General features: G+C 42.7%; 1 protein-coding gene across 1 annotated transcript in view; it reads right to left on the reverse strand.

The window, feature by feature from the left end:
* The window catches only part of serpinh2 (serine (or cysteine) peptidase inhibitor, clade H, member 2), a 25,035-nt gene extending 5,102 nt beyond the window's left edge, over nucleotides 1–19,933 (reverse strand). Inside the window, exons 1-4 of the mRNA XM_085351051.1 lie at nucleotides 19,899–19,933; nucleotides 18,743–19,398; nucleotides 12,426–12,518; nucleotides 11,598–11,830 (exon numbers count right to left, since the gene is read on the reverse strand). Coding sequence (XP_085207177.1) covers nucleotides 11,598–11,830; nucleotides 12,426–12,518; nucleotides 18,743–19,398; nucleotides 19,899–19,933 — 1,017 coding nt within the window. The remainder of the gene's footprint in view (nucleotides 1–11,597; nucleotides 11,831–12,425; nucleotides 12,519–18,742; nucleotides 19,399–19,898) is intronic.
* Between the last annotated feature and the right edge of the window lie 1,413 nt (nucleotides 19,934–21,346).

The raw sequence follows: 21,346 nt of genomic DNA on the forward strand, positions 1-21,346 counted from the left end.
CCGTCGGGCTATTGTAGGAAAAATATATGTCAATGCTTTTGCATTCTTTCGGAAATGTAGCTGGGTAATTATGTCATTGGCATCGGTGAGCCACTGTCAATATGTGACATATTGAAGTCGCGTTTGAATTTGCTTGTTTTTTGCTTTCACTTTGCAATCGTGTGAACTGTGTATAGAGAGCGACAGCACTGATCTGTGAGTGATGATAATTTGTGCACCAATTCCTCTGACATCGTCTTATTAATCGTTAGCTTACTATGCAAACATGACAAGTGAAATCTCCGGCAGCTTAAACATGTGAGAGGTTGATCGCGCAGAGAATCGCTGAGCTTATGTGAGTGCGTGTGTAAAAGCATTTCAGTTCTGCTGAGCCAAATAAGACAGGTCAGGGTGAAGAAGTGACAGCCAAAGAAAAGCTTACCACAAAACGGAAAAGTTATGACAAATCAGACTATAAGGCAAAAAGAAAGTGCAGCTTTATGGTTTCATGGACAAAAGAATCTCTGTGGCTGCAATATGACGAGCTAAATAACCAGGGCTGCACATAAGTGGTCCGCAGGTGCGCATTCGCTGTCAAAATAAAAAACACGCACAAGGGTTAGGGTTAAATTTAAAAACTGTACTTTTGAGTTAAAATATATATTTATAATTTTAATAAATGACAAATTAAAAATGCATGAACATTTTTTTTGTATCGAAAAAATATCGAACCGTGACACCAAAGTATCGAACCGAACCATGAATTTTGTGTATCGTTGCACCCCTAAAATAAATAAATAAATATATATATATATATATATATATATATATATATATATATATATTAGGGGTGCAACGATATTCGTATCGATATTGAACCGTTCGATACAGTGCTTTCGGTTCGGTACGCATATGTATCGAACAATACAACATTTGTAATTTATTTTATCAATTTTCCTTCTGACGATGCTGTCTGTGTGGAGCGCTCAGTGAATCTGCGTTCGACTACTCCGCCTAGGCTCGGCAGTGCAGCCTAGGCGGAGTAGTCGAACGCAGATTCACTGAGCGCTCAACACAGACAGCATCATCAGAAGGAAGAGCGCAGGGCAAGCTAGCGAGACAGAAGTTAAGCTCTCCTTACAACATGGACCTCCCGCACCCTCATTCAGATCTGGCGTTTGGAATTATTTTGGTTTTCATGTGACGTATGACCCTGAAGGTAAGCGAGTCATGCACTAAAGTAAAACAGTATGTTGGATGTGCCATGCAATGCTCAATTACATGGGTGGGAGCTAGTGTGTTAGCGCAGTTAGCTCGTTAACGTGTTGGCCGTCTAGCCCCATGCACGGGGCGATCGGCGGTAGCTCGTTAACGGAGATTTGCCGTGTTGTGGCGTTAAGGTCATTTCAACGAGATTAACCTGAAAGCACTAGTGGGAACACAACGAATATGACTGCACATTTACGCCGACATCATCCTAGTGCAAAGACAAGTGGAAGCAGAAAAAAAACAAGCAAGCATGCTACTAACTTTAGCCGAGTCATTTAGACAGCTGTTTAATATGCTGCTGAGAATATAGCCCAGAAGAAGCGGATAGTATAGCTTTTATTTTGGAAAGAGACATTTCTCTGTAATAAACTCTCTTTTTCCAAAGATGAGTGATTCCTCAATCAGATACAGGGCTCGCAATATCGCTAGCCCGACGTCCCGGGGCTAGCGATCTTTTCAGTCGGGCTACCAAAATCTATCTCTGCCCTGCCCGTCGGGCTATTGTAGGAAGGAAAAATATATGTCAATGCTTTTGCATTCTTTCAGAAATGTAGCTGGGTAATTATGTCATTGGCATCGGTGAGCCACTGTCAATATGTGACATATTGAAATCGCGTTTGAATTTGCGCTTGTTTTTTTGCTTTCACTTTGCAATGACAGCACTGATCTGTGAGTGATGATAATTTGTGCACCAATTCCTCTGACATAGTCTTATTAATTGTTAGCTTACTATGCAAACATGACAAGTGAAATCTCCCGCAGCTTAAACATGTGAGAGGTTGATCGCGCAGAGAATCGCTGAGCTTATGTGAGTGAGTGTGTAAAAGCAGCAGGATTTATATTTGACTACGATGACCTTCACAGACAGATATATATTTTAGTTCTGCTGAGCCAAATAAGAGAGGTCAGGGTGAAGAAGTGACAGCCAAAGAAAAGCTTACCACAAAACTGAGAAGTTATGACAAATCAGACTATAAGGCAAAAAGAAAGTGCAGCTTTATGGTTTCATGGACAAAAGAATTTCTGTGGCTGCAATATGACGAGCTAAATAACCAGGGCTGCACATAAGTGGTCCGCAGGTGCGTATTCGCTGTCAAAATAAATATAAAAATATATATATATACATACATACACACACACACACACACACACACACACACATATATACATATATATACATATATATATATATATATATATATATATACACACATATATATATATATATATATATATATATATATATATATATATATACATATATATATATATATATACATATATATATACATATATATATACATATATACATATATATATATATACATATATATATATATATATATATATATATATATATATATATACACACACACACACATACATACACACATACATACACACACACACACATATATATACATATACACATATATATGTACATATATCCTGTATATGTGTATGTATATACATACATACACACACATATACATATCTCTATATCTAGCTATCTATATACATAAATAAGAGGACCCAGTGGCAGCACAATAAGAAGAAGCAGGCATGTCAGCGGAGCCCACTGAGGCCTTGTGCGCTGCGGAGGTGTGGCACTGCATTATACGGGGAGAAAAACCTCTGGGAGGTGCTCTTTGGCTGCCCTTTCTCTCGGACGCACCGCATGAATCTTAGATGGAACAGCACTGGGTGGACTGCTGATGCCTCGCGCACAACATCAACGAGCTATTTGTCTGCGAGTGGGAGCCACAGGCATTGTCACCTGGAGATTTCATCTAAGAGTGTATGTGTGGCCAGGGCTACCTTTACCTACAGCAGTGCAGTCTAACCAGGCCCGAGGTAGCATGGCCCTGAGGCATGCAACACTCAGCATCCCATTATTTCACCTCGATGGTCGGGCCCACTAAGAAGCTTGTCGGGTGTACCTGTGGGGGGTTTTAAGGTTGTGGCGGACATGGACACGTTACAGCTCTATCAGCGAGCAGTTGTTCTGGATGCTTTAAAAAAAAAAAAATACAGACCAGCTTTAATAATGATGAAGTTAAAGAGGAAAAAAGATGAGAGAGAAAAAAAGCAAAGATCAAAAGGGAGGTCGCTGCTAGGCAGCGCTCCTTTCAGCTGTTGTATGCAAATGATGCGATTTGAACTTGGGGAAAAGACCTTAAGATGATTCAACTCTATGAAGACCTCACACCACACCAAGACTATTTACCTCGACAGTTAAAATGGAAAAGAAAAAAAAGAAACAAGTGGTTTGTCTGTAGTGCTGAATGTGTTCACTGCAAATTCTTATTTTCTTGTGACCTTTTATGTCTGTGAACTGCATACTGTATCTAATATTTCAGAAACTAAATAGTGAAGCCAACGTTTCTCTTCTAATCCTGCAAAAAATGATTTTTTTAGTTGACAATTAGAGAAGAAAAGCAGGTAAAATGGGGAAAAAACCCCACTTCATTTGGATCACACAGCAGGTAAGGAAGAGGGACTACAGAAAGCAAAGGGTAGGCGAGAGTGAGGCCGATCTGTGCCTCTGGACAAAAGATAACACACTGGATAATAAAACGATTCTCACTGTGCAATCTAATTTACTTTGTACTAAACTAACAACTTTCACTTTTAGAGTCTTTGGTCTAAAACTGTTAGAACACAGAGAAATAATGAGGTTCACTATTCAAAGTTATTTGAACAACAACAACAGTAGAAAAGTGCTGGGACGACACCGAAATCCTGACAAATGAGGAGCTGGCACAAGCAATCTTTGGCATTTTTCCACCGTAATCACCGAAATAATTCATCAGTTACTAAAACACTAACTTCTGTCAGTCAACTATGCATTAGTGTGTTATTTCATTTCTATTTTAATGCTCCTCATTATCTTTTCACATTGCCTTTTACACTTTCTCCCACACTATAGCAATGATTCCACTTTCCCATACATTTTAAGTGAGTGGAATTGTTAAAAGCACATGCTACATGAACACTGTTAGCTGGAGTGCTTTTTTTTTTTTTTCACATCATCCTCCTCACTCTGCTTTTGTTTCCTTCTTGGCTCAGCTCTATATATAGCTCTATATTAAAAGGCAACAAAGCGAATAAATAAATAAAAACTAAAAGAATTTCTAATTTTCTATCATCTTATACTGTTACAGTACAGTGGCTCCATGTGGTTAACACTTTCTCCACACACCTGAAACGTCTGTGGTTGCACACCAGGAGGGCACACAGACTCACAAGCTAGTAAACTACTAGCTGTTCCTGTAAAAGCGAAGCTTGTGTTAAGAAGGGCAATGGGCATAAAATCTGTGCCAAATCACATGCAGATCCATCTACTATGGCAACCTTGGGAAATAAAGGACCAGCGTTGGTGCTGATTTCCCAGATTTTGCCACCTTAAGTAACTCCAGACACGTTCTGCCTAATTCAGTGCTGCCCTAAACATCCCCACGTGGGTGGTTTGAAGTGTGCAGTGTGCGGCACTGGCATCATCGCAGCACCATTTCATGGACACATTTGATGCAGGCTTTAAAGAAAGCCTTTTCTTTTTCACACATTATCGGCTCTCGAGGCTTCAAAGCCTCACCATCGCTTTATTAAGGTCTCATCAGCATCACTCCTACTGGTATCTTATTTACATGGGCTTTTACCTCTTCTACACAGTCAATGTGCTCTGTGTCTCATTCACACAGACACATGAGTAGCGCTTTATTCTATGAGACCATTTTACTGGAGAAGAGAAAAAAAAAAAAAGGAAAATAAAGCCTTAGCTTTCAGCGAGATGTTTAACTAATGGCCATGAAACACATCTGATTAATTCATATGATGCAGGGCTATGGTAGCTGTGCTAAAACAGCTGCCCCATGACACTGTATACTGCAGAGTGCACTCTTGTAAATATTTGATGGCCTTTTGACCTCATTATCCATGACTGAGTGAGCTCTCTGGTGAACACTCATATGTCTTAGTCACCAATCGGAGATATAGCCACCGAGGAGCTCAAGTTTGGCCATTAGTGAGTGTGCGTGCATGTGTGTGGCCTGGTCAGCAGTGGATCAGAGAGAAAAGGAATGAGTGTGGTTTATTCTGTGACCTCTGGGCAAGGCTTGTTAAGAGGGTTCTCCGTCTCTGGCTGCAGACCCCGTCACACTCCTATTCTTCACCGGAGAAAAACGCCACCACCGACAAGACAGAAAGGAAGAGAAATGCCACACTTTGCTGCTCTGTATGGGTCTTCGTGTGCTTCCCACCTCGTCCCCAAGCAATCATTGACCCCTCTCGTTCTCTCCCACCTCTCCTGCTCACTTTCCCAGCCAGTGTCACTAGGGCTGGGCCATATCATAAAGTTCACGGTAATACCGGTATAATTTTGGGCAACGATAGAAAAATGAAATATCGCGATAGAATAGGGGTAAAACGCGCATGCGCAGTGCCTTTTTGCTGAGCACACGTCGGAAAAAGCATGGCGGCGAAAGCAAATCGTTGAATGAACCAGATGAACCAGAATCAGTTTGTAAAAATGCTGCAACTTCAGTGGTGGAACTGGTTTAGCTTTCGTCCGTCAGACACACAACAAAGCACTATTTTTGGTAGAGCATGCTAGCGGGCCGTCGTTATTACCATGTTTTTTGGAAAATACGGCACACTTAAAATCAATCCTTTGATTTTTCTGAAACTCGACAGTGTCCCTTATAACCCCGTGTGCCTTATGTATGAATTCTGGTTGTGTTTACTGACCTCGAAACGATTTTATGTACACGGTGCTCGAAAATCGGTCAAATGTTTTAGTACGACTTTGCTAAGCTACGAACCCGCACCGCTTGATGGATTGTCGGAGCGTTGCGGCTATTGTAGGCAGGAGCCTCGCGGAGTGATACGTACTGTGCTTCAACATAGTATTACGGTATTGTGTGTGTATAACCTCTTTAAGTTTTGTGGATATTATACATCGTTATGCTGAGGATTAGGGATGGGTATCGTTTAGGTTTTATCTGATACCGGTGCCAAATCGGTACTTTTGAAACGGTGCTCAAACCGGTGCTTAAAGAATGGAGAACACAAACTTTGTCCAAAAACCTCTCATGTTTAGCTGTTTTTTTGTAAAAAGATAACAATGTTAGCCTTTTCTGCAGCTATGTGGCATATATGGCATCACTCTTGGCTGGAAGCAGTGCTTAAACAATGGAAAAAACACAAACTTAAACCCTCTCATGTTTAACTGTTTCCCACTTTTTCTTTGGTCATTTTAGCCTTTTTGGCCAGGGTGAAGGGAGTATCTGCCATCAAACAAGAGGACAGCCGCATGTAGCTATGATGATGTTTGCTAGTTCACCTTACATGCATTAATGTAATAACGTGGTTAGCCTACTCAACGTAAATTACACACGAACAACATGAAGCTACTCACGCAGAGAAGAACAGCTGCTGCTGCTGCATCATCCTCATCATTTCTGCTACACTGGCAGGGCTAGGGGCCAGGACTCTATTCTTCGGGTTTTTGGGGGATGTTGCTCCGGGTCCGATAACTGGCAACCCACCCGCAGTAGATGTGCACGGTGTGAGGTCTCGCAGCAAGCTATCAAATACGGCGCATTTCTCGGCTTTTAAAAAAAACGCTATGCGTCGCCAGCTGTTTAATCGGATTCTTGGTGTTACCTCCTTTGACAGTATCACAGTATCAGCTTAAAGCACTTGTTGCAGGCTGCTGAGTTTGCATCTTTTGCTGTGAAGTACAGCCAGACTTTTGACCGCTTCGCCTTGGACATTTTTAATCTGTAGCTCTGCTCTAACAGAACGTACGTACCTGGCCCCGCCTACTATCCTCGGAAACGTAAAATGATTGGCTAGAAGTGTATCACAGCTCAGGAAAAAAAAGCACCGAAATAAAGCACCGAAATGTGCGCTGCTTTTCGGTCTGGTTACTACCGTTTATGTCAGAACCGACACCGGTACCCATCCCTACTGAGGATATGTCGGCCAATTTCCATTGGAAATGCCTTTTGGTTAAACTGTCAGCAAGGAATTTGCATTTGCACTGTTAAAGTTTTATATAACTTTAACGCACATAAAAAACAGCTGCTTGTTTAAGTGAAAATACATTGATGTTTTTTTTTTTGCACTAATAAAGTTGTGGAATTGTAAAGTATCTTGTCTAGTGTCAATTATATCGTCAGTTATATCGTTATCGCGAATTTTCAAATGTATATCGTGATAAATATTTTTGGTCATATCGCCCTGCCCTAAGTGTCACTCCCATTTAGGTCAGCGGAGCCAAGGTTCAGTCGCTTAGCGATGGTTTACAAGAGGCACATGTTTGACCTACAAAAAGGATTTAGATCCCTGTGACTGATACGACGGGGAGGACTGGGGTGAAGGAGCGAACGATGCCTTTGGATGTGGCAAATCCGCTCAACATGAGTCAGAGGTGTGCGATTTTGTTTGTGCTCATTTGCTACGCACACAAGATGAAAGTCTTAGACACACACACACACACACACACACACACACACACACACACTGCTAAGATCATCGTTTTTTCCAAATGCTGCCCTCTAATCTAAGGATTCCATGGCCATCCGTGGCACTGACAGACAAAGTGGTAAACAGCATTAACGCACGGTGATGAGCAATTATTTGGCTGACCCGATTGGAAAAATGATTGTCAGTGAAGACACGGAACTGTCGCTGGCCAGAGGGTTTGGGAAGACAGACGCAATGAGATCAGAGTGGGTAGAGGGTTTTGTTTGGAGCTTGAGTCCTTTCGCAATGATTTCTCAAATGCGCTTATTTTTCTTGAGAGAGCAAACGGAGGAAGACAACTCATCACGAGTCAAACGGGGCCAAAACGTGCTCACCCATAATTAGGTTGCATAATGAGAACACTGTACAGCTACTTTTAATTATTTAAGACCATTAAAGGTTTTCTGTTTTCTGTTTTTTCTGTCCGTAAAACTGCCTCGGAGAGACAAAGGAGGGTCTGTGCAACAGGATGCTTTCTGCTCTTTCTCTGGCAAAGTCATAGGCGTGTCAGAAGCCATTTCAAGCTTTAGTTCTAGATTACATCCTCCTCCCGAGAGTCTCCTGACAATGTTAATGTCAAAAGCTTGTTCTCCGGGGCGCAGCTAGCAGAATAACATGGTAGCACAGCTCTACAGAGATGTTTGCTAAAGTAAAACGAGGGCAAAGTGGATTTCATCAGTCCATGATGAGGTTACAGCATACATATGGATAGGACGTCGGCAAAGGTTGCAGTCGGTGTCCACTGCCCTGGGGAAATGGGTTTTACTGGGATGCTTCTGCTTCTGTCAGGTTAAACTAACCTCCCCCCGTTACTACTTCTCTCTAGCTCATCCACAACTGTTGTGTTATCAACTGGTCTCTGGGTGTAGTCAGATTGAAGACTAAGCAATTTTTCAAAGTAGAACAAGTCACTGAAAAGATGCAAGAGGAATGAAGAAAAAAATAATTTAAGTAATAAAAGTTTGAAATGGTAAAAAAAGCAACCTCCAGAAAAAATGGTGCCAGAAGCTGCAGTTCCTCTAACGGCCACTTGAGAGTAAACTCCATAAACCGATGTTACCGATGCTAGAAATCCACTACTGAGCTAAATCTAGGAACATTTTAATGGCTATCAAGGATCTTAAATGCCATTCCTTTCTTTACTCTCCTTATTCTTGCTTTGCTGCATGCATACCTAGATCTCTGTTAGGAAATTCCTTTATCCTACATCTCTTGCAAAGGTGCAAAGATTCTTGTAGCAGCCTGTCATTCTGAGCCAGCGCTCAGCATAGCTGTTCTGGTTTCAATGGCAAACTTCTTCTTTGAAAGGCTCCATCAGTTGTCAATAATAATAACAACGTAGTATTAGTAATAACAGAGCACAATTAAACTGGCTGTTTGTCACAGGCTACTTCCTGTGCTTTGCTCAAGATACTTGGAATTAGCAATCTCAGCCATGTTCCTCTATTTGTTTTTTCAACAGTTTACTTGGAGCCACAAAGGAAAATCTGAGTTTGATTTTTTTATAATTACAAGATGCCACATGGAACATCACATGGAAGAACAGTATTTCACAAAGAGAAGTGAAAAGTTAACCTATAGAACTGTGACTGCAACTAATGTCAATTCCATAAACCTGACCAGAAAACTTTCCTTCCACTTTCACCCCCTCAGCAGGAATTTCCTGAAGGTGAAAGGCCCGTGTGATTCTAGCAGCTTGTATGTTTCTGTGTCCCTGTTAGACACCTCTCGGCCTGGTAAAATACGTGCTCTTCCACCAGCCCGACAACTCTCAAGCCTCCCAGTCAGCAGCCTCCAGTTTGGCCTGGATGAACCTTAACAACCCTAATGCACTCACATTAGCATCAGCTGCCACTAAGCTGCTTTCTGTCCGCTTGGCTGTCCTATTCACTTCTCAGTACCTCAGACCAGCTACCTGCTGGCCCTGGGAGTAGCAGGAGCAGAGATCCACATTACCAGCTGGGCTGTGGCATAACCTTTGTGCTCTTGCAAAATAAGGCCTGTGGGAGGCACCGGGACCCCACAGAGGAGGTACAGGTCATGGTCATCTTCAGGCCCCTCTTAGCCTCCGAGCAGGAAGGTTTGGGTGCCCAGGTTTGATACACCTGGGCACCCTTCACCTCAAGAGTGAGAAGAGAATAGTGGAAAGGACTGACATTTGAACTCACCTTAGCCAACGTCTGCACTGAGGCTTCAATTACAGCCAGTACTAAAAAAGAATAAACAAAAGCAGTCGAAGAAGGAGGCACAAAACTAAGTAAGACACAGTGGTCACGTTACGAATGGAAGGAGAAAGTAAAAGAAGGAAAATAGAAGCGAGAAACACGACACAGCATAGAGGAAGAGCAGGAAGACCAAAGGATGGGGTGGGAGGGGGTGCCAATATGTGTGAGAAAAGGGTAGACAGATAAGAAGAGTGCAAGACAGGAAAAGCAGCCGGCCAAGACAGAGGCAGGGAATAATGAAGAGATGCGGAAAATCCAGAGAAGGATAAAGCAGGCAAAGAAACAATGAGAATGATGACTGCATTGCTGGGTGAAATGAGAAAGCGTATCAGGTGGAGTGAAAAATGATGCAGTGCGCAGATACAGGGAATGAATGGAAGAAGAAACTAGAATTGAAGCTGCACGCAGGGATCCACTCTGTCAAATTCAACTAGGGTTTGAAACAGCTGCACAGCTCCCACTTCACCGCACTTTAAACTTACTTAAAAAACAACTTGGTCTACTGGTCTGCGTATAAATGCAAAAAAAGAAAGAAAAAAGAATAAAAAAGGAAAACAGCATCGTGACCATAGAAGCTAGAGGAGATTGTGACCCAAGAAATTTGGGCAAAGTTATACCTAAAGACAGCGGTGCCTCCAGAATTACTTTCATAGGGGTGGCCTCTAAATATACTGGGCTGGCACATCAAAAACAGTGATCTATCCAGGGATTGGCACCAGCTTTACCTTTACCTTTTTTTAATTATTACCAACGTAGGACAGGCATCCTCCTTGGTGGCGCCCCTGTCTAAAGAACGTAACACTTGAAAATGCCAGTTCACTAATCATCATCAGCACATCTTCTTCATTCACCCCCTCAATGCATTAGTGTCCATTACAGCAGGGCCACAGATTCCTTCAGCAACAATCTATGGACGGAGGTTGGAGGGTTCTAGCTCCTAACTTTGTAACCAGTTAACATTAGCAAAACTACCAGACCTAAAAATGACTAATATTAGCAGCGGCAGCATCAGCAGCCTTCTTTTCTTGTAGGTTAACATCAACATGCTTGTATTGTATGTGGTTACACACAGCTCCAGTAGGCATTTCCTGTCTCGGCTGTTCATTTTCTAGATCAAAACACTGCCCGGCTATAATGACACAGGATGTCATTCTTCCTACTTCAAGCCTTGCTACCTCGGTAGCCAACGGTAATTAACAATCCATAGCAACGATGACATCACTCGACAACAGCTTTAATTATGAGGTTTTTTTAAATAATGAATAAAATAAACAAAACACAAGTAATGCATAAAAATACAGTTGTGAAATATTAGGAAAATAAGGGAAAAAAACTATCCAAGCCTACTGATGTCTCTTTAACACATGGAAACAGTACAAGGTGTAACCAGGACTCCTACATGCGTTTCCAAGAAGTAAGATTAACTCAACCTTCTATTTAAGCACTTCAGAGCCATACTTATGCCATACTGCATTAGCAGGACCCGTTTGAGACTTATATGACAATGAAAGGCAGCATGAGCTGAATTTAAAGGACCTGACTCACAGCAAGAATCTTTTTATGCCACTGTACTAAAACAAACTTTGCTGAACTAACCTGCAGACTGAGCGTGCTAGTGATGTTTGCCTTGGGCAGAGAGATGGCCACACTGGTTACACTGGCCTTCTCCAGCCACTTGGACAGCAGCTCCAGGGTCAGCAGCTTTTCCAACTTAGCCAGATTTTCGACATGAAAGGGCAGCAGGAGCACGACGCTGGCCCTGCCTCCCCACAGAGGCGCCTCTAGAACTTGCACCATGTTGTCAGTGTCTTCATGAAAGCGGTACAAACCTGTAGCAGGGGGACAGCAGGGGGCAGGCAAAGAGTTGAGCAAAGATCAGAGAGTCAAGGGCAGTGCTGTGAAGTAACGTTTTCTTTTTTAGCAGTAGTTTAATGCAGAAGTTCTCTTGGAAGTTGGTTCAGAGCTGCACTTTCAGCCGTGTCGCTGCAGTCGTTCGGCGCCACCTCCCTCTATCACCGAGTGAACTCGCAGAGGGAATGCTGGAGTTAGTTTCGCTTCATACATAAAGGAAATGCAAGCTGCGACAGGCCGACAACAAGCCAGCCGTAACACAATTCTCACTCGTGAGTTGAAAGTGACATTATAGATGAGATTAAAAGAAATATACATCCGGTCTACGTCTCTTAACTGTTATCCTAGAAGAAACTCACCCTGCCTTGTTGCTGTTTTAAGACAATGCATAAAATATGGAAAATGTGCTAAATAAATCATTAGGGACACACTGATAAATTAGAGCGAGGCATATTGGACCTCACAAATATTCACGTCCCTTTTAGAGCTGGATTCCTTCTCGCTGCATTTATTCCCTGGCAGGAATAGAGCAGTGACAGACTGCGTACAGCTTTTTATTATTATTTTTTTTACCTGCTCTGTGCATCATCACCACTTTGGTGTATTTCTTTCCCAGGAAGGTACGACGATCTGTGCTTTCCTCGCTGAAATCTCTCTCCCACAGCCCTGAGCAAAGAGAAAGAAAAAGCAGTTTTAAATACAGCATGCATGGGGAGGGAGAGGATAAAAACAAAATCAATGAAACGGGAGAAAAAGTGAACAATAGGTTAAACAATGCCATGTTCATAAAACACATATACAGCGACACTGGCTGGCACTGCTCATGAATCATCTGTGTGTACTGCCCATTAAAAAATGTATACCCTCCTGAAAGCTGCTGAGGCAGAGTGCTGTACTGCAGCAGTTATGAAGACCTTAAGGCTACTGACCCCTATTCAATGTTCAACACATCCCCACTTGGCCCTGCTAACCTCCTGACAGCTGTCAATTTAAGAGGAGCTAAGAGTGGAGGAATTACCGTTGTAATAACCTCACAACACACTCTGAAAGCTGCTGGTCCATTCAATAGGGCAGGGGACATTGGATGGGGCGTAGAGGTCGGCAGATTATGACTTGTACTAGAGCTGGGCGATATGAGATTTTTTTCATATCACGATATGTTTTTTTCATTTCAGGCGATAACGATATCTATCACGATATAAGCCAAATAACTATATTTGTAAGATTTAAATGTGCCGTTGCTCACAAGTAAAATGTGAAATAATCAGCAGCTTGTTTTTATTTAAATATTTATTTCCCATAATAAGTTCAACAGGGTAGATGTACTTAAGGAACATGAGACTTTTTCAGATAAATAAAGGCAAATATTGCAAACTACACAAAAGGCAGCCGCTAAAGCGTTTAAGTTTCAAAATAGGACAAATGAAACAGACTAAATTGTCAATTCCACTTAGAAACAAAATATTAATTCTAAAAATAAATCTTAGTTTGTGTTACAGAAGAACAGACAAAACTGACTAACTTTTGTCAATATCAAATAAACTGAGAACTAAAAGGAAATTCTCAATCTCTCCTTGTTGTATAGCTGAGCTTTTCAAACAGTTTTAACAGTTACTTTAGTCTGACAAAAGCCGAATGACGAATTAGCGCTTCCAGTCAGAGACTGAGGCTACGTCCACACGTACACGGGTATTTTTGAAAACGGAGATTTTCCGTTTTCGTTTTAAAAAAAATAATCCCGTCCACACATAAAGGCAGAAATGAAGGAAAACGCTGCTATGAACATGCCAAAGCAGCAGGTGGCGCTAGATTCCTAACCGTGCCTAAATGTTGGCCAATCAGAAGTCTAGAAGCCTCGGTGGGAAAAAGTAAACAAAGCTGGGGCATAGAAGCAGAACCGAGTCGTAAGTGTGGAGGGACAGTAACTGTGTGTATATGTAAGCATTTAAACACTGCAGAGAGTAGAATTAACAGTATTGTAGAAATTCATTTCACCGAAACAATAACGTGGCGCACAGTGTGACGCATGCACCAGTTTATTGTATTTCCAGACTTGCTTTCGGCACAATTTACAGTGCACGCTACTCTGTTTTTGTCAGACTTGAAATAGCCGAAATACCTTCACACTACGGAACTTCTATGGCTCTTCCGTTTGACAATCTCTCCGGCATTGCAACCATCATCTGTTTTCTCTTCGGTCACGCTCGGTTGATTTTTCTAGTCGGCACACTCATTTCCTCCATTACGCGCTGGCTCCATTACCCGCTGGCTGCTTCCCAAACAAACACACGTGCGGCTTGGCACTTGTGCTGTACGTAACAAGTCACGCGACGTGACGCTGCGGCCGTGACGCTGCGGCTCTGCGCTACTTAATTTGGATTGGCTGACCTTTTTTTTTTTTTTTTTTTTTGAGGACAAGAGCGGCGAGGTCTATCGCGATAGCTTAATTTCTCTATCGAGTAAAAGTTATATCGCGATACATATCGTTATCGTTCTATCGCCCAGCTCTAACTTGTACCCATCGCGCTCTTTGTGAATGACACCTGAGGCCAGCTAGGGCTATAACTAATGATGATTCTCATTATCGATAAATCATTTGAAAAGGTCAGCGCTCTCGTCACACAAAGCTAAGGTTCAAGGAGGCCAAAAACTATGAAATGCCTCAATTGGCAATGTGAAAGCCTGCAGACTGATTGCTTGGTTTTTATTATTAAGCACCTCTATTAAGAACTGTGCACAGACTCGTCTTTTGTCTGCGCTGTTTTTAATTCCTCTGAAGAAAAACAGACCAAGTTCTCAGAGCACAAGGTGACACCTACAAGCACAGGAACTTTAAGGAGAGATCAATACAAGACACAGTGCCCCATAATTTACCTTAAGACAAAAAGATATACCTCACATGCCATAAGTTGTGAAGACAATGCTCAGCCTGATTTAGTCAAAACACTCCTCCACACTGCTAAGATAAGTATACACTGTACTGGGTTTCACTAACAAAACAAGACACAAGGAAACTGCTTCTGCTCAATTTTGTGCAATTTTGTTCTCATTTTCCCAAGAAACTTGCAGATATGTGTATTTGACAAAAACAAACTACAGTTACATGTGACTAACACACCCAACCAATAAGCCTGCACTCTGGTTTCTGATCATACAGTCTGTAGATGCACCTTTGCCAGTTAAGCTTAACTGGTTGACATCCTGACACGTCACCGTCCTTAAATACGGTGACATCAACTCCAGCTGCCTGACACGGTGGCGGCTGAAACAGGTAGTGCTATCCCACAATTCACAAGGACGCCAATCTGCTCACTAAAACGATCAGCAAAACTGCCAAAGTGCCAGATGTACAGATTTATCAGTGCATTTTACATGATATGGTCTCAGCAGTCTGTAACAGGCTGTGTTACAGCTACATGTCAACCATCAACATCAGTCTGTTCCAGTAAAAGCATTTGAACTTAGAACATGGGTTTAGATATACGTGTGTAATAAAAATAAGAAATCACATGTTGAGTATTTCAGCATCTGCTGCCCATTTTGGAGAAATTACTTTTTCCTTACAGAAATATCAACACCGTCAACAATTATCTTCTATTCTAAAGACCTTTGTGAGCCTCTCACCTTTTCACCAGCAGCAGGTCAAAATAACAGTGCTGTTTGGTACTAAAGTGTAGCGGAAAAGCTAACAAATTAACCAAGATGAAGCCAGATAAGCAACATAGCATCGTCACTGCGTTACCTCACTGGTAGGGAACACTTATATACACAAGACATATTCAGCCATCATCTATTCATCCACTGGTTTAAAGTCCATTATCTGCAAATCTCTTCTCTAATCACAAGAAAACAAAACAAAAAAAACACTCACTTCATTACCAAAGTGTTACAAAGAAACACCGACTCACTTATGTATGAGGATCACAGAGTTGGTTGGCTGAAACTTATTCTGGAAAAGTAAAATAAGTAAATAATCATAAAAGCAACAAACACCATTATGGTAAACCTCAAAGATGTTTGGCTCCATTTATCTCCAGACTAGAAATTTACAGAGACGAGGAAGACTGTTTTCACACACTGTTAGGCCTCGTTACACTTTGTCTACATTTGGAGTTTCTTTAAACTGTTTAACTTATTATTAAATTCCACACTTATTCTTTTTTTTTTTATTAATAGCTGCCTGACTAATTGTTTCAACACCATGGGTGGCATCTCCAAAAGCCAACCAGACTCGAATGGAGCGCAGCCAAACACAAATCGCAGCAGAAAAGACGTGTGATTGTCCCTCCCGGGCATGCTAGCACACATCACAGGCATTCAGTCCGCTTCCTGGGAAACACGCTTTGGAATTCCAAAGCGGCCGGCTGAAGGTTACCTGAAGCGGCAACCGTGTTGTTGAAATGATGTCACGACGATGAACAATTTTCTCCACGGTACACACGTGTAAAAACAAGCACGGGGGGGTTAATGACCTGCTGACCTCCAAACAGACCTGCACAGCAGCAGCAGAGCGACGGCTTTAAACCTGAACCTTTTAATAGCTGTCAGCAACAAACAGCGAGACGACTGCGCGGCGCTCACACAGCTACCGAGTCGTCCTGTTAACTTAAAGCGTAACCCAGTGGAGAATCGATGCGGGCTCGCGGCTCGGTCTCTTCCCTCATCGACTCGTGATGGCGTGCAGTTGTGCTGTTTCAGAAGCTGTTATTAGAGTTTAAATAAGCTGGGACTTCATGTGCCGCCTCTCCTTTTTCAGTCCCCCAGTGCTGTCGCATTATCTTGTATAAGTTTCACTCCACTGTTTTTTTCCCAGTATTATTTTCCTCTGCTGTCACTGGTGTTTGTCTAAAGCAAAACAAAGCATGAATTAATTAACCAGAGTGGACTGGAACTCCCAAAGGCAGACCCTTTTACAATCCCCTCCACCATGACAGTCCATCTCTTTCACTCTCAGCAGGCCAACCTCTCCCGCTTTACTTTTCTCAGTTTCCTCCAATCACTCCCATCTCTTTGCTTTTCTTCTGCCCCTTTCCACCCAGAAATCTCCCCTTTTTATTCATTTAATTTTACCCTTTCTTTCTCCCCCCCTCTCTTTGGCCCTCTTTGCTTTTCGCATCTCTCCGCTATAAACATGTTCCGCTACTAATTGGCCCTGACCTTCCTTTTCTTTGAAAGCTCTGTACAGACCGAGGGAGGAGCGACAGCAAAGAGCTTTTTTCCTTTTTTTTTTAAATTCTTCCTTCAATAATTAACTGAAGGGAGGGAGAAGGGAAACAAACAAAAGCGGGGAGGGGGGGGACGGACGGATGGAGATGCCTACTCAGTGCCATCTAAAATAAAATAACACCCGAGACCTCTGAAAACATCCCATTAATAACACATCATCAACTGCTTTAAGTCCTTGGAATCCCAAACATAACGAAAAAAACAAAAGTTGGAACAAAAGCAGGAGCTGCTGGTTTGAGAAAGGAGCAAACTATCGACCACGCTGAAAATTATAAATCAAAACTAAAGGAATCCAATTTTCCGTAATCTAATTTGCAGCTGCAATCTGCTGCATAATCTAATTTGTATATTTGCTCCACGAAATTAATGAACCAACCAATGAGGGTGGGCTCGCAGAAAAAAAACAAAAAACAAAACTAATTTTGTAATGAAGTCAAAAAACATCAAACAAAGAGAATTAATTAAATTGCTTATCAATGTATAGTCTGTCAGGGAGTGTTATTTCTGAAGGGTTGTCTATCTTTGCCAGAACCCTGTTTTCACTTCAGGAGCCTTGCCTTCTATTTTTTTCTACCTAATAAAAAGAAAAAAAAAAGCAGTACCTGCAGGAGGAAGGAGAAGGAACAGAGGCAGATAGACACCGATAAGGAGGATGTGAACAGGAGACATGTGGGAAGGAGAGGGAGAGGAGACGGGGGTAGATTAGACATGTGATAGAGAGTGACAAAAGCACAAAAACAGAGACCAACGCTGCAAAAAAAAGGAACAAGCGAGACAGAAGGATATATTTAACACATCATCATCATCATCTTTTGTGGAGACCGCAAACAAAAAAAAAATGAGAATCTACGTCAGCAGGCATTCAAAATGTTGGCTGTGCTCTGAGACACGAAGGAGGAGATGGTAGATTCAATTCCACAATCACACAAAAAAAGGAAAAGAAATGAGAAAAAGGAAAATAAGTCATTTCCTTGACTCATGATAAGTGCGGATGAACAAATATTGCCGACCCTCGAAAATAAAATGCGATATTTATTGGCACATTTAGCGTGCCATAATGAACCTCAGATAAGGATTTAGATGGATATGTTTTTGGGATGCAACTGTTAAATCACAGATGGAGCTTCTAACCGACTGCGTCCGTGCAGAAATATTGACTGCTTTCCACCACTGCAGCCTGTCACAAAGAGCAGAGCCGAGCCAAGCTGTGCCGCCGCAGACTTGGAGCGCTCCGAGCACAGATGTTAGGCATGACATCGAGGGAGAGAGAGTCTGGACACTTGTTACTCAATTATTTAAGATGACACATCACCCCCCAATGGAAGATGAATAAGCTCTCAGTGATAGACCCCAGAATCATCCTTTATCTGCTGTGTCCACCAGCTGGAGTCCAACGCATGCACGCGCACACACACCCATGGAGATGCAGGGTGCACACAGGTGGGATTGCTGGCACGCGCCACAGAGCGAGCAAAGACTTGTGCGGACTGTCTGTGCTGTGTGATCACTAAAAATGGCGCACGCCATACTCTCATCTAAAACGGGAAAAGACATCAAGCTTTTTCGCTCCCACAGTTTTAAAAGCAAAATTGGATGCTCACTGTTATCTAATATTTCAGTAACCCTGCACTAATTTAATTTACAATAATGTTGTTTCTACACACCTTTTAGACGCACTGCATTCGCCAGGATCAAAGCTCCAGCCCTGGCCTTGATTTCGGCCTCCAAAGGAGCGCCTTCCAGTCCACTAAGGCCGGCCTTAGCCCAGTCCTGAAGCTGCTTCAGGTCAGCCTTGGAGTCTCCTTTCCCCAGATTCTGATGCTGCACTCTGAACCTAGCCTGACTCTGCTTCACAAAGGCCTGGTCGACTGGAGAGACCTGCTTGGAAAACACAGCTGAGGATGCGTGCAGGTGAAAGCTGGTTCCGTTGGCTTCACTGAAGCTCTTCAACGCCTCGGCAAGACGTTCGGGAACCTGCGTCCCCGCCTTGTCGGGGGACGGTGGGTTGAGGATACCTCGGACCTGGCTGGAGGTGTTACCGACTGAAGCTTCCCCCAGTGCTCCGAGAGAGGAGGCCACCAGCAGAGGAGAGAAGATGACATTTACGGAGCTCGAGTCGGAGCGGAGGGCCTGGTAGAGCCGCAGACCTAGGGTCCAGCTCGGGTCACCCTGAGGTGGAGGAGGCAGTGGCGGCGGACGAGATACTGGACCGGCCGGGGCATCGGCACTCTTCTTGGATGAATTATTGATGCTCCCTTGCACCAGGAGAACTGGCAGAGAAATTAGGAGACAGAAAGGGAGCCTGGGCAGCATGGCTGTTCTGGAACAGAGAGCACGGGAAGGAGAGTCAGTATGAGGATTTGCTCACACGAGATAATCTGTCTGTGTATACATAACAGCAAGAGGAATGAGGAGAATGCACCCCTCTCATTCTCAAGGCAAGCAAAGCCCCCCTCCACATCTATTCATTGCGCATATTTTGACCTGATTTTTAATAGTGTAATACTCATACTGCAACACTCATAGTTGAGATAAAGCAATATAAACACAGCCTGAGGGCTCCTTTTTTCCTGTAAAAGTGTCATTTGTGTAAACTGCTCCTACAGAGCCACAGCAGTGAGAACTTGATTTTCTAAATTCCTCCCCACTTGGATCCACGGTTATTATCTCACCCGCTGCGCGAAAGAAGCAACGTGCGACAATTAACGCTGATGAAGTTTTCAGGCTGGGACCGAACAAACGAATGAGAGGGGGAAATGTGCGTTTTCAATCTTTCCTTTAAAAGAAAAAAAGAAAAAGGCAAAAACTTCGACTCCTTACTTTTGCCGAAATTCAACAGAAGTGACGGCAAACATCTGTCGTCTACTTCAGCTTATACTCTCTCAAAATTAACCAAAAATGTAAAAAGTCTGGAAGACAGGGAAAGAGAGAAAAATGTCGTGTTCGTTTCATTAATTTACCGTTAATTAATTCACGTGTGTCCCTGTCGTTTTTGCGCCGCGGTCCTGGCTGTGAGCTCCGGAGGAGGTGCTGCTGCTGCTGGAGCTCAGACGTAGCAGAGGAAGCTTACCGTCCCCGCTAACTTCAGCTCCCGGTTAGCTTTCTGCTCTTCCCGAAACTTCCAGGCTTCCACGAGGAGCTGCCACCGTGAGCTTATTTAGCTTTGGGCTGTTTAGGTGCGGGCTCCATGTTAAACAAGCATTTAAAAAAAAGAGAAAGAAATTTAGTTAACAACCTAAAATAGGGCACACTTAGCACACAGTGTGAAAAAGAACTATAACGCTGTTTTCCAATGCAGTTCTATGAATGACATGTAATCCAGTCTGAACTCAGTTTTACTATATATGACAGGTAAATATGCAGCTAATGGTATAAAAACGTTTTAAACCCATTAAACCCTGCCACTTTGTGTCAGTCCTGCTATTCAACTTTTTTCTCCCCCACATTTATACTTTACAAAACCATAATTAAATATGGCTAAGTCATTGCTGGGATGGGATACCTTTCAGCGGTTCCCTATGGGCTTTTCAGGGATTATGTGGGTGCAGTGTTGGTCTTGGTACAGGTTTTCAAAATGGACAAAAATCCACCGGTTGCAGCAAATGAGGCGTTTCTCCATTCTAAAGAAACCCTTGTGGGTTTGCCGGGATAATAAACTCTCTTGTTCTGGACTCAGTGGGGGTTGTAGTTCCCAAAGGCACTCAAGCGGGGTCGCTAATGGTCTTCTCATCGCTCCAGCTCAGTGACCCCGTGAGAGGCTGCCTCATGTGGTCCAGGGCCTCCCAAACTTGACACCCAGGCCTCCCATTGCGCAGGACATAGACCACAGCGCTGGCAGTCAGATTTTTTTTTATTTGGTCAATTTAAAGATGTTTTTTCTTTTTTTAAACTTGTGATTATGTCCTAAATCTGACTTTATCTTGACATGTTGATTACGGAGAGCATTTTATTTTCTTTATAAGTTCAAGTGCTTTAAGTTGAGTTTCCAGGGAAGCCCCCCTACACACATACACACACACACACCTCACTTTTCAGTAGCCTACTATGAAGGAAAACTAGGGCACACTATGAAAGGCTGTATTACAGCTGACCCTTCCGAATGTCCTCATTCTGTAGTCTCCTCATTTCGCCTTCTTAAATTGTACCTGCCCTCCATCTACAATACTACAAGGAGTGGAGAGCAGATAACTTGTAAACAGTGCTTTGGCACAGGGATTATTGCCCAAAGTTAAGGATGGAGAATGACCATATAGGGTCCTAATCAATAA

Source organism: Diplotaxodon limnothrissa, linkage group LG3 (assembly GCF_057381915.1).
Source record: "Diplotaxodon limnothrissa isolate DT_005_m linkage group LG3, D_limnothrissa_male_GT1.1, whole genome shotgun sequence".
NCBI classification, from domain to species: domain Eukaryota; kingdom Metazoa; phylum Chordata; class Actinopteri; order Cichliformes; family Cichlidae; genus Diplotaxodon; species Diplotaxodon limnothrissa.